At 35.5% G+C, this 18,437-nt stretch overlaps 1 protein-coding gene across 3 annotated transcripts in view; it reads right to left on the bottom strand.

Moving 5' to 3' along the window:
- Cad87A (cadherin-87A) overlaps positions 1 to 18,437 on the bottom strand; it is an 85,200-nt gene that overhangs the window by 43,004 nt on the left and 23,759 nt on the right. For 2 of the 3 annotated variants that reach the window (XR_010752823.1, XM_066403253.1), the window contains exon 1: positions 13,835 to 14,183. The exons of the other annotated variant lie outside the window; for it this stretch is intronic. Coding sequence is in view for 1 of the 2 variants with exons in the window: in XM_066403253.1 (XP_066259350.1) it covers positions 13,835 to 13,851 (17 nt within the window). In the remaining variant the exon portion in view is untranslated. Of the gene's footprint in view, positions 1 to 13,834; positions 14,184 to 18,437 lie in introns of those variants that run through there. 3 annotated transcript variants of the gene reach the window in all.

The following is an 18,437-nucleotide window of genomic DNA, read 5'->3' as shown; positions in this document are numbered from 1 at the left end:
CCATTTTGACGGTTTTTGTTGCAGCCGTGAGTTAAAGAACAATTTTAATTCACTCAACAATTTCGATTACACCGAAAGTGCTCCGTTTGGTTTTTTAGCGAATATTCCAACTTTAGTTAATAAAAGATGTGAAACTCAAAAAGTTCTTGCAAGTAAATTCGGCAAGACTAAGATACACGAGATAAACTATTGCCTGACGAATTTCCAGGAACTTTCCCAAGCCCTGGCATTAATCTGGACCCGGCGTTTGTCTTAAACTTTGATGCTGACAAACTAGAATCGCTTACTGTACAATGTAAACATGTTCTCTTTTCGGTTAAGCAATGGGGTGTTTTAAGGTTCGTCTGGATTTTACCCTTAATTGGTCAAGAAATTAGAGACTAAATCACGTTCATACAGCCAGGTATCAATAGAAACTGTTAGGTTCGATCCGAGTAGTAAATATTGAAGAAGCATATTATAGAGGTGAGTTCATGCATCTATTTCATTAACTATGTACAATTAAGTGGGAGCTAGAACTTTCGGGGATAAATACATGTTCAGTGACTTAAAAATTTTAATGACTCCCAACTCCCAAAAAATTCTTTAGCAATCCATTTTTGTGTGTCCCACCGGTGGGTCACGAACAACGCCCTGAATGCACCGTAGCAAATTGAGCATGTTTTGGCGTTATCTTTTTAAAGTTTATCCACTACTTTATATTTTACATGTTCATTAGTTAATGTCACATGGTACCTGACGAAAAAAACCGTAAAAAAAGGCAGTTTACTGTAATCAGAGTTTACTGGAAGTTTATGCAAAAAATGCATAGCTATACAGCCTGTTATGATTCAAGAAAATCGGCTCTTCATAAAACATGTTGATGGTAAATGCACCAGAAACATTAAGCCGGATTTGTAGATTGACATAACATAACATAATACAAATACAGCAGAGGCTTTTTGTAAAATGCAATTTGTTTGGTCAAAATTGTCTGCCAGTCTTGTTTGGTTACAGAATTTTCGGTGTTTACATATTAAATATTCTTTGTTTAGTGTTTCAGAGTTGCATTATTTAATTTTTTTTCATATAGGGCCATTCACATATGTATTTTCTATAAATTATAATGACCGACTGGTTATGGAAATATGCGGAAAAATATTAAGTAATGTAAACTAGTCGGTCTCGAAAATATCCAGTAAAATTAGAAATTTGCCAATTAGTTTTTGTGTGCATTTCGGATTCTCGGAAATTCGTTTTTTGCTCCATAAAAATTATCTTTTTAAAATTTTAAAAATTAAAAAAACATTTTTTGAAATCTCTTGATCTTCTAAAAAAACGCTGTATGAGGCTGTGCGGTTCTTATCAGAAAACAAAAAAATCATCATAAAAATACTTGACAAAAGAGGAAAATGTTAAGTAGGGGTTACCACATGACTTTGAATAAACTTTTTAATATTTTTTTAATAAAATAAGTTCAAATAGTTCAGGTCAGTAGTTCAATAATTTAAGCATGTAAATTTACCAACTGCGGAACATTCAACAGAATCTAAAAAAAGACACTTCCAAATATTTGGTTGAGTTAACCTAAACTGCTTCTGAAAAAATATGTTCTTAATGTACAGTATTGTATGTATGTACAAGTATACATATGATACTGGATTTTAGCCAGGAGATGAAGAGCTTCCAAAAAATGCAATAAAAATAAGTCCGTATAAAAAAAAATGAAATTGATGATGGTTCCATAAATCCTAAATATAGTATTCAAAATCCCATAACTCTGATCTGTATAGGATAAAGGTGCCAATAAAACGGTGGTAATTACTTTTAATAATCCCTTTAACTAAGTTCAGAACAAAATAAAAGCAAATTGAGCAACATCGGTTTTATTAATTATTTCTGAAAACGGATAGAATTTTGTAATTTTTTTTCTAAAAACTATTCCAAAACGTTCTAAAATAAATTAGGGGCACAACGTCGAACGTCCCAGACCCTTCATTTTTAATGCTCTGAAATGCGGTTAATTGATCTTGCTAACTGTCTACAAATGTTCAATTATATGGCATACAAAAAAGATCATAAATACTAAGGGACAAGAGGTATTTTTATCGAATATTTGAAAGATTTTAGTGAACTTTGTTAATGCACAAATATTGATGTTTTGGGCCTTTTAATGAAGTTTTAGCCGTAAAATTACTAAATTTCACGGGGTAAAAGTTAATATTTTCTCGATGAAGTTGGGTTATTTGCTGACCTCTATGTGGAATAATTTGAATGTTTCAAGATCTTCTATAGTACGAATAATCCGTAGATATACAGGAAACTTAGCGATGATCATTTATGAAACTCGTTCGGAAATAGTACTTTGTGTATCTTGTTTCATATTCCTATAGATTTCCACTCGTTACACAAAACCATGCAGTTTCCAGCTATGTAGTCACATTGCTATACATGCATTAATCATACACGTTCATCTAGAAAAAATATTCTTTCTACATTTTTATTCATCAGATGTTTATACAGGGTGTCCATTAAATATACCGCAAAAATTCAAGAGGTTATTCCCTGGACTGTTCTAAGAGTATTTTATCCTTTGATGATTTTTGAAGTCTCTTTGTTCCGAAGATACAGGGCGAGAGAAATGTTCGACAATAACAACATTATATTACTAAATATTACATGTAAAGTGTCTTAATCTATAAGAACTGTTGAAAATGGCTACCTCTAGCTAAGATACAAGAATCTAATCTTCTCCTCACTGACTGCCGAACTCTTTCAAAAACACCATGGTCGTTTCTTATTGAATTACACCCAGCAATGGTCCGAGTTCTCAAAACTCGCAGATTTTCCACTGGAGTATTATAAACTAATAACTTTAAATGCCCCCATAGGAGATAATCCAGGGGGTTTAAGTCTGGGGATCGAGCTTATGGCCATAAGTGATGTCCACCTCGACGACGATCCTTTTTATCGATGAAGCGAGTTTCTCAAGAAATGGATTGATTGAGGTGGACCTTGCAATGACCACTTCATTCGAGATAGTCATTTTAAACAGTCCTTGTAGATTAACATGTAATATAATATTTAGTTATAAAATGTTGCTATTGTCGAAAATTTCTCTCGTCCTGTATCTTCGGAACAAAGAGGCTTTTCAAAAATCATCAAATGACAAAATATTCTTAGAATAGTATCGGGAATAACCCCCTGAATTTTTGTCGTATGTTTAATGAACACCCTGTATACTAGATTTATGTTTATGAGCTATGATTGATTTGAAATTGAACGTCTTTCATGAATATCTTCGTTCAGCTCTATGCTCCTCTCATTCTCTATCCGTAAGTTGCTGGCTCCTGCCTTTCCTGTAAGTCGTTTTCGGAAATCTAGAACATGATTTCTCTCGTCCCTATCATAAAGTAAGGAGACAAATTCTTAATTAAAGCGTACAACTACATCCTCATTTGGTTTTTGTCATCTACGGTGTTTCATACATTAATATGCCACGTTTTTGCCCAACTGCACACCGAACTTGCAGTGAAGTAGGGCTTTTTGTCTTGTCAACAGATGAACCTCCCATCTTTTTTGCCAGGCACATTCCTCATTGAGATCTACTCGATTATATTTCATTATATTGCTGTTTTAAAGCAAATGTCTGTGTTTGAAGCGAAAGCAATTCTCGTTTTTGTCGGTCCAGAAAGTAATTTTCCAAGAATGGGGCAAAAGTGAGATGAAATTAACTTTGCGTGTTCCAGTTTTTGCCAACGGACAATGGACGCGCCACGAGGAAAATTAAACCCATAAATCCCGGGGCTAATGAAAAAACAGAAACAAATTGAGGGATAGGGACTTTCTTTCCTTAAGAGCTGTTAAGAATGATGGTTTTATTGGATGGTTGGCCTTCAGCTCGATCCAATATCAATCAATTTTGAGGGTATAAAATTGCATTTTGTACCGGGGAATGTGTGATTTAAAGTCAAGTGCTTATAGGCTTTATCGGGTTTCCCATTAATTTTTGAATTGCTAAACAGCGAAACGCCAACTGAAACGCGTTCTTTTTCCGTAATAATCCGAATCCGATTTTCATTCCCTTTGCCTCTGTCCCTAACAATCAACCAACAAAAGCTCTTTAAAACTGATACACAAAACTGCATCATATTTAGTAGAGCGTAGCAGAGGGCAGCGAATATATTACTTTGGTATTCCGGAATTTTCCATCAATATTCAGAGCCCTTATTTATTCAAAATATGAAAATCTTGATCCATATTCATTGAAACCTATCCATATCTATGAGTGACCCATTCCAGGTAATCAATTTCCCATGGTACAACAAGCGATTCATGTTCCGGACAGTGAAGGGTTTAGCTATAGCAGCAGATGGTTCATTAATAGTTAAAGTTACTATTAACGGATACTGTTTTGACCTAATTTATTCCAAAAACATGCATGCGTCGGACATCTGGATCAGGGTTCGATGGATATACAAGGTTAGTCAACGAAGCGGCAGCTTTCGCTCCGGGACATAAATAAGTATATCCTGAGAAAAAAGTTTGATCTGAATGTTTTGTGGTTCGGAAAAGACCGCTTTTTGGTAGAAATTTGAATTCTACAGGGTGGATCAAAATACCCCATCAATCAAGATACCTGCACCAAGTACCTTTGGTATATAGGTTTGGACTAAGAGCAAAGCTTGAACGTGGGAACGCAACAAAATTAATAAAGTCGATTATTAAACTTGGTTGGACAAGTATCGTTGAATACTTCTAAATGTACAGAGTCGCTAATAGAATTCATAAAAAATATTTTTGTATAGACGCACAAAATATATTTAAAACGTTGTGCTGTGCTGCAACGTAGTGCTATGCCTTCGGTAAATCGAACATTACAGTATCTAATATGGATTAGGGACATTAATTAGGGATATCTCGTTTGCAGAATTACAATCGTCAGTTTAATTAATTAATCAATTAATCTAATTAATTCGATTATTAATAATTAAATATTAACCAAATTTTCAATTCAAAAATATGAAATAAAATTAATGATGTCCGTAAGCTTATAGTGTGCCTCTTCATTGCATTCAAATCTTTAAATTTTAAATTAAATCCCCACGAGACTGTCCAGTTCTCGTCAAGGAAATCACGATGGCATGTCTGCGATCATTTTCGATGAAACTAGAATAAAAACACTCTCAGATTAAAACTTATAATCATGCGCCCATGTTTACCAAGAAAGATATCTCTAAATCAGCAAAATAATTTTAAGGAAATTCCATTTGCACGAAATTTATGTAAATACTTCATAAAAATGTAAATTTCCACTGTCGATACCTTTGCCCTCTTCGTCAACAGCATTATTAGTCCCCTTCCATGTTCTGATCTATTTCTGAATTTCATTTTGCCTGAGGTACTGCATGTAAATGGAAAGTGCATTAGTTCTGAAGTCGGTAAGTAACTAATCCAGTGATTTGTTGCTATATTTGCTTTTGCGGTTCCTCACCACTGAAATCTGGATTCAATGGCTTAAATTAATGCACCAAATGGACAGAACCATGTGAGACGTTGGCTCCTCTATGGTTTCTTCAGTTTTCTTGGAGGAGGAATATGGGTATCTATATAGAGAACCTGAAATGTTAGTGGTTTCTCCAGGAATAGCTTCTTCTTTTTTGATACTGATGATATAGTTAGATTTGACTAACCTGAAGTAACCCGTATTTTGTTGAAGGCCCTTAGGCCAGGTTAGCCCAGGAGAAAAGCTTGTTAGTGCCTCAACTATCTATTCTAAATCCATATTTTCTGTGTGTCTGAAGCGTACGTATTAAAGGAAAATAATGTCAAGAAACGTAGGACAAGCTCAACTTTGTACGCAAGAACCGTTGACTAAATCTTTAATTCCAATTCCAGGACACAATTTCGATCCTTTCAAGCAGAAATCCGTCATAAAATATTAACGAAACTTTTCGACATCCCATGGATGGAGGAAGAATATCTGGAACTTCCCGAGACGTGTACACATATCATTCGACGCGTTATTTTCTTGAAAGGAGCTTAGTCAGATGATGGCGCTTCCCTAAGAAATCGCACAAAGTGGATCCGAAAGAAAGCGGGTTTATAGAATTCCTGTTCTTTCATTTCGGGCTAGACATCCTTTTGTTATCCGAGCTTTGACGCTCTCTACTAAAAGCCGAAGATTGCTGGAGTTTTTCTCCTCCAGCCCCCAAAAAAAAAGGATCTAATTGAATGGGATTTATTTCGCTCGAGAACAATAATTAATTTAGAATATGTAATTTACTGCAAATGAACTGCTTTATGCTCATATAACAGTGGCCGATAAAACTAAATTGGTTGGAAAATATCAGGAACGTATTCCAATTTCGAGGGCCGTTGAAATGCGAATCATTGAATGAACCGGAATGGGCTCAATTAGGAAAATTGCAAGGACATAGAATCGTAGCGGATGCAGTAGCCTTGTCCATCAGATCCTCGTTTAATTAAATCCAGCTTTCGAATTCTTTGAAATTCGGGTTTCTAGGTGTGTGGAGAAAATTGATTAATCCGCAAACTTTGACGGCCGAACTAATGATCAAGCGAAGGAGGAACCCTAAATTTCCACCTCTTGTAGAAGGAGATATGTCTTTAAAATCCCTGAAACAACCTTATCTCCCTTTCTTCTTTAAAAATGATTAAGGGCGTCCCAGGAATAATTCATATCTCCTCGCTTAATGGACTCTTTTTCTGAAGGACAAAATTTTAATGGGATATATTTTGTTTCTCGTAAACGCTAATCTGGAAAAATAATTCGCCGGATTCTGGCAAGCGCCCCAGTTTGTGTTCTCTTAATTTCCTGAACTAATAAATCACCCCTCCGGAGCAGAGGGCGTTTTAATTTCACTCTATTTCTAGTCTTATAAATTTTACGCCCTTCTGTCGATCAACGTGAGAGCGAGAGTAGTTCCTGTGCTGAAGCGATTTGAAGGGGAAGGCACCAATAAATCGTAAAACGAAAAAATACGTACTCTGTTGTGAATTTTCTTTTAAAAACCCATTCTCATAAAGCTCCTAGGGAACTATCGTGCGGAACAACAAATATTGTGAAACCTCCAGAGAATCCATTTTTCAAATACACAATCCCTTACCAGGTCGGCATCCGGCAAGAGCAAATGCAGCCCAGAGCCTTTAAATAATAATTGAAGTTGCTTTGGAAAGAATATTCGAAAATCGGACAAACGGGAAGTACGGATGTTCCTCCGTAAGGAGGAACATCAAAGGGAAATAAATCAGAATGTATTGGCCATCTCTTCGTGGACGTGTAGGGAATATAATGCTGTCTTTTATATCGAATATAGAGATACTTATTTGCTGCCGGTCATTCTTTTTATGTATTGTCCGGGATGTGGTTTCGATTGGGCTATTTGTTTTACTTTCCTGGATTTACGAGAGACAATAAAGATCGCATTGTGGAAAGTTTGCTTGTCGTGGTTCTGGGGAAGTCTTTTTATTAGTTTATTCAGGATTTTTTGAAAGCAATGAAAGTAGCAGTCAAGGACCTCAGGCCATAAGCGAATAAACGTGCAAAAATGTTTTTGGGCCTCAGGCAAATTTTAGGGTTGAGGTGATTCTGTAAGAGCGATCATTGGATTATACACCGCATAGCAAGAAGGCTCAGTATCTCGGAAACCAACAGATATAAATTTAAGTAGGCCCGATAGAGCTCCATGGGGCAATTGATTCAATTATTTTTTTAGCTCAATTCGCATATTCTTGAGGCCTCGACAACTGGATTGACTCCTTTGAACATTTCAGTGCTGTTTTTATAAAAAGTGTTTCTGAACATAATGCTATAAATTCAATCACGAATTCTACATCTCAAAATATAACGAAAATTTCATATAAACACATATCGAAAAACGCTTCGTTTCTGATGTACAGGTGTGAAAGTTTGGCTTCTAAAGATGTTTTTTGTTAATATTTTCGAAACGTTTCGAGATAAATTAATCAAAACTTGTACTTTATTACAACTTTTTGTGCTCTTTCTGAATCCCTGTAAAGAATTTTTTACATTATTCCAGGGGCGAGGAATACAGAGGGGTAGTACTTAAAAAGAACCTAAACTTTTTTGTACTTATCTTTATTGAAGATTTTGCAGGAAGAATTTAATAGTACCGGGAAAAGACAAAATAAAAAGCAAAGTTGTCGAAGGTCTAACTTCAGAAACTCAAAAGCTCATTCTATAAAAAAATCAATGAACAATTGTATTATAACCAAAAGAATCCCAGAATTCTGGAATACTGACATAATAACGCCTATTTTGGAAAATGGACTAGACAGTACAGACCAATTACATTACTCCTGGTGCCAAGAAAAATTTTTGAACAATTTTTATAAAATGTTCTTTTTTATAAAAAGATATTTCAACAACTGATCGGGGAGCACATGTAGAGCTATCAATTTGGTTTTAAACCAAAAATCTCAACTATACATTCACTCTTTGTCTTGACGAACAACATACAAACAACACAACTAAACGGTGGGCGAACTGCAAGCTTATTTATAGACTTTACAAAAACAGTGTCTGGCACAGAGGTCTGGTATAAAACTACACAAACTCCAAACACCCAAATACTTACTCTACTTAATTAAAAATCTATTTGAAAACCGACAACTTGAAGCCTGAATTGATACCACTCTCTCTTTTCCTTTCTCTCCTGAATAGGGACTCCCACAGGGTTCATCACCCTCACCCCTCCTTTTTAATATATACTGCCACGACTTATGCAATTATGATCTACAGGATAAAAAACATACGTACAAAACATCATTCATATTACAATAAATTGACGACATTGCACTTATTGTGCATGACAAAAGTATGGAGAAAGTAGTGGAGAAACTTCGGACGTTAACGGATAAAACAATAATATGGCTCGATAAATAGAGACTAACACCAAATACTGTCAAAAACCAACTCCTACTCTTAAACTATTAAATTAAACCTGATTCACCAACAATAATTACAGACGGAACCAAAGAATGACGCGAAGTACCTAGAAAAAACCATCGGCAAAAAATTTAAATTTACTAAACATGTACGAAACATCAGTTTGGAAATCAGCAAATGGACAAAACATTTTCAAATATTAACGTACAAGGAGAAAGGGGTCAGCACTAAAACTGCAACAAAAATATACAAATTCATTTGAACGCCACTGTTAGACTATGAACACATATTAACAACAAATATAATAGAATAATCTAAGGAATATATTCAAACAACAGAACAGATTGTACTAAAACTAATTACAAAAATAAGACACTCCGAAAATCTGTTACACAATCCACCCACTCAATTACTATACAAACGCACACTCATGACAAAAACCACCGAATGATAACTACAACTGAAGGGGAAGTAGAAGAAGAATCCTCACAACTCAACTATACTGAAACCACTTTGCGTAACAAGACAGACAACACAATCTCGCTTCCTCTTTCCATCGACCACCCTGTTGGAACACTTCCAGATGTAATTATACGTTTGGTTGTAATAATATTTAGTCATCTAAAGTTAAGAATTTGCACCATGCGTAGAAGACCAGTTTGGTCGGTATCATTTTTCTAAAGAATTAAAAATTGTTTATATACAGCGTGCCCCATGAAGTATGTGCCATAGATTTAGGGTATACTACCAAAAGAATTTCAAGTGAAAAAAATCTGGTGAACATATGTCGTAAACTCAATCATCACCAACCTACAAGAATTTCAAATCTCGAGGTTTATGAGGATTTATTGTTTGCTCTAACAGTCACCTGCGCTTTTAAATCTAACTAAACATTAGTAAACTCCTAATTAACAATCATGTTAACTGTGATGTGGAATGTGTTATTATGTGTGAATTCCCATGACAGTAAATGTCACTTAAGTTAATGCAGTGTCTTTCCTTTGGCGAAGACTGAAAAGTTTGGTTTATGTCGAGACGCCTGAAAACAGACAACAACTTATAGCTAAGATTATGGATGAAGCTGGAAATATCCGTGCTGATCCAAAAATCATTAGAAGGAGTACATTTTCCGTTTTGAGAAGAGCTAAAACTTGTCTGCAGGAATTGGGTGGACATTTTGAGCAATTACTGCATTAAAAACACAATCTTTTTTGATAATTAGACTTTACTTATTTATACAAGGTAATTTAAATTCGCTGTCCACTATTGGGATCTCAAAAACCATAAGAGATACGAGATTGCTTAAATTAGGGCAAAGTTGCGCATTTTCGAGCTTTGTTAAATGCTGTTTTAAAATTAGGAAAATTCCGATTACTTTCAAAAATAATCGAAAAAAAAATTTGTCCAAATGGCTTTATTGAGTTGTTTGAAAATGTTTTTAAAAATAAATTTCACTTTGTCATGGGCATTTTTGCTCCTTTACAACGTGGAATCATTAGATTTTAAATACAATGTTTCGGAATTTGGGAACCATCATTAACTTCATTTTTTTTAATGCAGACCTGATTTTTTTATTGCGTTTTTGAAAGCCTTTAATTTTCTGAATTAAATGATGTGTCATACTTGTAGTAAAAACAAATGTAATAGTGCAAAATATATATTTTACTAATTGCTCGACCCTGGAAAAATGTGACAATTGCTTCATAGGCATTCAGAAACAGCACAAAAAATTATAATAAAGTACAAAATTGTACGAATTTACCTCGAAACATTTCTAAAATATTAATAAGAAATCATTTTCATGAACCAATCTTTAACACTCTGTATATCGAAAATGAAGCGCCTTTCGATATATGTTTATATGAAGGTTTCGTCATATTTTTGGAACTAGGAAACCTGACTGAATTTATGGTACTATGTTCAGAGACACCTTGTATATTTAAATAGACCTTTTAGAGCTTGATATAACAGCTGATTTGAAGTATCTTTTGAACTCAATTACTGATTTACATATTCTTCAGGCATCTATACGAACAAAGTTTGAACATTTTCCCAAGTTCCCTCGTTGCTCCCACTGTGATGTTTTTTTTATTTAAATCTTAACTATTTGGCGGGGTTAATTTTGACCCGAAAGCAGTATATTCCAGATTTCCGGAAAAACCAGAAAAACTAGAAACACCAGACTTCAGCTATTCTTTTTTACTCGCAATAACACATTTTATTCGCTATTGGGTTTACATTGAAATTACGACCCAAACATACGTTGAGCGTTTTGTGTTTATGTACGTTTATTTTTTTATCGCAAATTTTCGTGTTTTTTCTTTTACTTTATTACTTCTAACGTTTTGAACATGAAACAGTGTTTTATTTTGAGTTTTTACCATTCCTTCATTTTCGGATTATTATTGAATTTCATGTCCAATTCTCCTTTGTATATTTTCTACTGAAATTCTTTCATAATGCCTTTTTTGACATTAAGACATTCATAAAAACGTTCTTTTTCTTAAGTTGCACATTTTTGCAGAAATATATTTGGAATAATAAAATCAAAGGGCCAAATTTGATCTCACCATCCACGTATTTATTTTTCACCATACTAGTTAAGGATTAAAATACAAATTACTTGGATTCTATACCGTGCGGCTCTAAATTGTTCCCTCCTTGTCAACTTTTTTTTTTAATTTAAAAGCAGCACTCAATGGGACAAAAAGTACTATTTTTTCTCGTTTGGTCATTTTTTTAAAACGTTGTTGACGTCACCGATAGTTTAAAACGGCTAATTTTTTTAAAATTGAAACATGTTAATTAAAACTTAAAATTAAAAGTCAATCAAAACTACACTCAATGGTGTATTGTGATTCAAAGTAGTTTTAGAGAAAAACAGGCATAAATTTGATTAAAAAATTGCAATACAAACTCAATTAAATAGCACGTAAACAATGAAAAAACATGTTTGTTGATACGAAATGGGTTTGTTTTCCATTTTGTGCTTACAAACAAGTCTTTGTTAAAAATAAAAATAATCAAAGACTGTTAAGAGGCATGGGGGAAAATTTAGAGTATCGGCTTTGTAAATATGTAAATCGGTTTGGGCAGGGTCACAGAATGTATTGAGAGGATTATTTTGAGCTATTTTTCAAGGCAATTGCTCCACGTGTTCTCGAGATATCAGCGTTCAATATTTGAAAAGTAGAAATAAGCATGTATCTCTAAAAGTTTTTATTTTTTAATTGTTTGGATAGGCGTCTTAACAGGGCTTCAAGTCTCGATTTTCGAAAATAGTAGACGTGAGGAACTAATTTCAAAACATTTCAAAGACGAAAAGCCTAATTTTCAAAAATAGGAAGCGTACATGTAGGGATTTAAATCAACTTCAAAGTGAGGCATCATTCGTCCACTTTTCCCATTGGAGATTTTGCCAGGGGACCGGAGAAAATCAGGGGTAAGTAAAGGCGACATAATTATGGCACTAAAACTTTTCCGCCTTTAGGTAATATTTCTGCCGTTTTTCAACGATTTCTAAAAAAACCGAGGGATAAATCCGCGTAAATCCTACCTATGTAATATGATTTACCTTCGACCCTCAGCAGAAGAAGTATTAACCAGGATTAACAGGTGGAGATTCTTTAGCTGCTATGAATCTAAAGGATTAGTTTTAAAGCTAATCAATTCGTGTTAATTTAATTAAACAAGTTGCAGAAAAAAAACGTTTGGTATCTTTTAGCTTTAGTGTTCCACTCTCTAGGAGCCAACTTAGGACCTCTAAAATAAATCAGTTTAGACTGATATAGCTAATAAAAGTATATTTTATTTCAAGCACACGAGGAAATGGTATTTTCCAATTCGTATTTGAAAAATTTTCCAAGTTAGAAGTTATCTGAGTGCGGGAAAATGTATTTCGAACGTGTAATAAACATAATACGTGCAATACATCGAAAAATCTTGCTGTTTTAATTTATGCTAGTGTTCATATTTATAACAGTCTTTGGCTCTATACAGCAGAAGGATTCATTGAATTAGTTTTGTATCTTTTTGTCACTCAAATCGTTAGTGGTGCTTCTCTTAGTTTACATATTTCCTTCGAACGTTAAGGTAACGGTCCCTGCCCTAAAGCATATCTTTAGGTATTAATTTGCTTAAATTGGAGGCTTTGTTTCGAGACGTGTATTAAACGGCATTATTGGACCCGTAGTGCGATTAAGTGCCCGGAAAACGGAAAGCGCTCAGAAAAATGCCATGTTTCCGTGCGCTGACAGGAAAGATGTATTTTCCCGTGATTCTCTATCACATAACATATATTTTTAGATTTGGAACAAAATACCTATTTGTACAATCATCAACACTTATAGGATATTATCGTACTGTTATGTTAAAAGAGAAATTGCACTTACATAACAAATCTGACTGAACTGTATGGGCTTAAGCTTAGGCTCAAGCAAACCACATAAAAGGCGTGGTCACTTTTTATTATTTAAAAACAAAACAACTGGGTTATTAGATAAGCCTTGCTTCACTTAATTTATCTGCAGCGCTGATTTCTATTACGTCCTCGATTAGGTACGTTAAGACCCGCACCTCCGATTAAAAGCTCGAAATTGACCCTCGAATTGACCTGACCTCGCGTTTGACCCTTAATTGCATTTATTAATATTATTGCAATGCGGTATTTACTAGAAAATGCTTTAATAGTCGACAAATTGATTGACCATGGAACGACCTCGTTCACTATTGCTGAGACCAGGCGGAAAGTAATTCATAAACCTCAGATTTTGCAAGGCGTTATTTATTAGCTTGATAAATATGCATCCTATGAAAACCAGCATCAACACTAAAATGTCATTAAGGCCGCCTCTCCATTGTAGCCCTCAAACAGACTATTCAGTTCAATGGCGGACCTCATTCTCTTTGGAATGAAACACTTACACAAGACTGCGTGCCATTGTTTCCTAAGTTAATCCTCGAGATAATCCGTTGGGAAAGAGTAGCACACATGCCAAACAAAGCACTTTACACACCGCAAGAACCCGACACGTTATAATAATAATAAACAATGCCGATAATGTAACCGTTTTGCGAAACGCTTCTTAGGTATGCAAGGGGATTGTCGCAGGTTAGGTTGACATAACGGTACCGCCTCGCCAAGCCGAAATCAAAGAACTTTCAGACTTGGTACTGCTGCACCTTCATGTCGCTTGCCGGCACCGAACCTTCGGCCTTCGCACTCGGTACCACTCTGCGGATGGCGGTCGATGGTTCCCGATTCACGTTTGAATTCCAAGTACTTACTACTTCAAAGAGAGACAGGAACAGAGTAACAGAGTACGTGGGAGCCTTTCGTACTGCCTTAAGGGTTCCACATCTGAATTATTCTTCATAATGCGAGTTGTTTCTAACGAAAAGCCATTTTCAGTTTGAAAACAGATATGAATTTTGAGATGCGGCAAATTTCACAAGTCTGCCATGTTGAACTATAATGAGAACGTTGATGACGATAATGAGCCATGTGAGAAGTGAAGAACTGGATGTTTTTACGTGTGCAGCACATGAAGTTTGAATATTGAAATTCTCACAGTGTTTGGATGGTTGTGCGCATTCTTTCCCCCTTAAACAGATTTTTTAAACATATGGAATGCACGTTAAAACAGCTAATATTCCTTCAGAACGGTTTCCGAGATATCACAATTTAAAGTTGGCAGTAATGGCAAAAAGTGAATGCCTCTTTGTAAAACAATAAGTGCAACAAAAATGATCGATAATTTCTGAGAAGTTTGCAGGGGTGCAAATTAAGTTGAAAAAGAGCACAAGTGCATATACAACAGCATTTTTTAAAGTGTTAAGATATTTTTAAGGCGACCAGGCAAATTATCGCGATAATTGCACCAGTGCAAACTAATTACACCCGTGCAAATTATCCTGCAACTCGCCCGTGTTTTGTTTATTGTGAGAATGAGCTCCCAGTATTGCTCTGTTGAATATCAAATTTGACAAATGTATAAAACTCTATAGGAGATTTAATAATTTGCACTGCAAATGTTGTTTTTCAGTCAGTTCATCAATCACAATGGATTGAAATTCATGCCATATTTATCGTGGATATCTAGCTGAGGTATTTTCCAAATTGCGATTAAATAAAAATTGGAAACTATAATCCTGAGCCTTGAAAATGAGTTCACCCAACACATCTTCACAGTGTAAACCTAGAATTCGAAGTTTATGTATGTGATCCCAATGGAGATTTTATGTATACAAAATCTCTAGCCTAGGCTGCAGATTTGTTCCGAAAATTCATAACATTTTTTCATTGATAAGGAAACCATAGGCAGTTTTAAAAAAAATTCTACCGTATAAAAGTCCACTCTAAGGTATCTTCCACGTTGCTTTTATTGCGGGTACTACCTCGAGTATTGGTACTCTTAATAGCCGTAGATGAACGAAAGTGGAATTTACGTGAATCCTGCTGGGGCCTTTTGACATTCAGCTTGCAAGGAAAACTGTAAGTAAGACGTTGCTTAACATATTGTTGGGTGCTTCTCCGAGAAAGGTGCATATAAATTATGTCGCCTCCTTTGAATTTTCCTTGAAGAAAGAAAAACAGGCAAGAAAGTCTGTTTAGTCACGTCCTTACTACTCTTCGCAATATGTACATTTCTTTGAAGAATTTGAAGTGTACTTATTTCTTTTTTGGGAATAACCCCAGAACATTAACAGTATTAAATAATGTGGGACACTTAGTTCCGTTCTTTTTTTGGTGAAATTGACTTAACAGTTATACGCCAATTAAGCAATAGAACTAGTAGGTAATATTAACGGTGCTAATGCATAATAGCTCCTTGTGGGAACAGTTTTTCCATAAGATTCCTTATATGTATTACTGTTGATCCATAAATCTAATGTGCAAAAATTGCGTGGTAAACTCTTATTTTTTACTCTCATTTTCGAGATCAGGTTGCGGCTGGGTTGCTGCATCAAATGTAATTCAAGAAAAATGTGTAAAACCACGACGCATAATGAATGATTACTCTTATGTAATGATTTATTAAATGGTTTTATGTTTATTTTACTAATTAATGCTTTCGCGCAAGATAATTCCATTTTCGTTTTTGTTATTGCTGATGTGGGAACTTCTTGAGGAGGTGTGAGAATTTTGTTGCCTGTACAGTCGGGACGAAATTGACTTTTGTGTACAGGGTGTGCATTTCTGTATTGAGTCAAAATTGCGCTATATCGAGTTCAAGAATATGCAGTTTTAAATTTTTTTAAATTCTGATGATTTTCGGACTATTTGACGAAAATGAAAATTTTGGAAAACAGTTTTTACTTTTTTGTCGGCTTATTTGGCGAGGAAATTTAAAATTACCGACACTTTATCAATGCAACTTTCCTCGCCCTCTCACATGCGGGTATAATATTTGAAGCTCGACGTTTCAATTTTCGACCACTACACATCAACTTAATTTTTTATTTTTTTTCTTATGGGCGCCATATTGGATTTTCACACTTTTGAGTTCAATTTCCGCTCCCCATTTCCACTGAGCTCATCCTGTAATTTCAAGCACAGCTTTATGCGTCTTCTTATCCGGTATCCAAAGAAACAACAACCGGGTCAAAATGATTTTCTATTCCTTCATAGGAATGTACCTATCATAGAAACGGCGCAAACTTAATTAACACAATGTCAAGTCCGGTGAAAAGTTGTTGGGAACGGGGGTGTGAGCGGACCGCTCAACACCATTGAGATGAATATTAAAGTGAAACCAAACGGGGAAGTGAAACAAACAGAACTGCATAAAAAAGTGACAAATAACTCATTCTCAGAGTCCTTCATTAGGAGGTGCGTTCCAGAATTTTTCGTTTAGAGTCAAGTAAGGTTAGTTCAGGTTGGTTGGAGGTTAACGCAATCCTCATTCGTGCCCATGTGACAATACTTTTCAGGAAAACCAACAAAATCAAGTGTTTTTCGTGCTTTCCAACGGTCAAATGCCCCTAGTATCATAGCAAACCAGGTTGAATATGGATCAACTTCTCAATTTACGTTTTTGAATAGGTAACATAGTCCATTATGACTGTGGGGATCCCTTTACCTACTGGAAGGATATTAATATTATTTTCTGTCGGCAAAGAATTAAGAGAATTTTACATGGTCATAAAACTTAGTTTTTACCTACGCCAATGACCTGGATTCGAGCCACTGAGACTTTCACACTTGATTCCGAGATCGGAACCCGATAATTTTTAGCGTGGTCCAGATATGGAATGTGATACGTCACACTAATTTGAACCCGCATCATAAACGTGCAATTGTTTTGAACCAACATAGCGTACCATGGCCACCTTCAGCAAAAATGCAAAAATACTCTAATGTGTAGAACCCACACGCAAAACAGCATTCATTAGTGAAATGTTGCGGTTTAGACATAGCCACGAGATGCGTCTCGTTAAACGAATTTTAATGTCTTTTAGCGCATTTGGTAATACACAGAGTGTTCTATTAAAAAAACCGCGAACTTTAGGCAGGTTTAGCAACTACAAGGAATTTTCACTGAAAGTTTTTACCCGCAGATCCGCAACACTGAATATCTGAAATTACATGTGTGTATTAAGGGTTGCCTAACGCGCTGCTAAAGGACCAGTCCAGGATTTTTGCCATGCGGAATGTCATATCTCGAAGACGAGGCGGGGAAATTCCAGTGAAAGTTTTCAGCCACAGATTCCCAACCTGTTGATGCTTCAACATTTAATGTATGATTTAGTAGAATTATATCTATTGTTTCTTTGCACTGAAGGTTTCAATAAATTGTCCTCTTATTTTCCGCTTTTTTAACCTGAAAAAAGGTGGAGTGAGTAGGTACAGGCACATATCTCGGCAAAGGTTAGTGAGGCAATTCGCCAAAATTAGGGCAAATGTGCGCAGTTTCATGTCAAAGCAGACATTCCGAGAGAAGTCAATATTCCATGTTTGACCTTTCTTAAAATACTATTCGGGGAAATTTGTACTTCTTTCCCTTGGACACTGATGCAAATTTAGTGGACTGCTTCCGCGGCTGGTTCTGGATTTGTGATATCGAAGGACCACTCTCGTTTTAGTCAGACTGAGAGAAACTGAATTGAAACTCGCTGTGGTTCCACTTCTTTCAGTATGTATTTTACAAATATGCTTAATCTAAGTTCCTTTCTACGAGAGTATCTACTGATGATTTCAAGAGTAAGCTGACTTGACGACCGAGTGGAAGCCTCAATTGTCAGCTCCCAATCCCCCTTCTCCTGTCCTTCTAGCGACCATAGAGCCACAATTAGTGAGATTGGAGGACCTCTACAGTCTGGGAACCTTTTGTCGGCCTCTAGCTTTTTACCTTTTGAAACCACCAGATGTTGTCTTTAAACTCTGGCCCTTTGAGGCCAGCATTGCACAGATGTATGATTTTTTGGGAAATTCCGGCGGTATGATTTTTATTTTCCTTTACTACTGCTAAAAACTGTTACATATCACTTTGTGATGGTACCTCGGGTTTGGGATAAACCTTTCGGC

The sequence above is a fragment of the Euwallacea similis genome, chromosome 28 (genome assembly GCF_039881205.1).
Source record: "Euwallacea similis isolate ESF13 chromosome 28, ESF131.1, whole genome shotgun sequence".
In the NCBI taxonomy this organism is placed as follows: domain Eukaryota; kingdom Metazoa; phylum Arthropoda; class Insecta; order Coleoptera; family Curculionidae; genus Euwallacea; species Euwallacea similis.
Note: the sequence above shows the minus strand (reverse complement) of the source record. Positions and strands in the feature narration are given on the sequence as shown.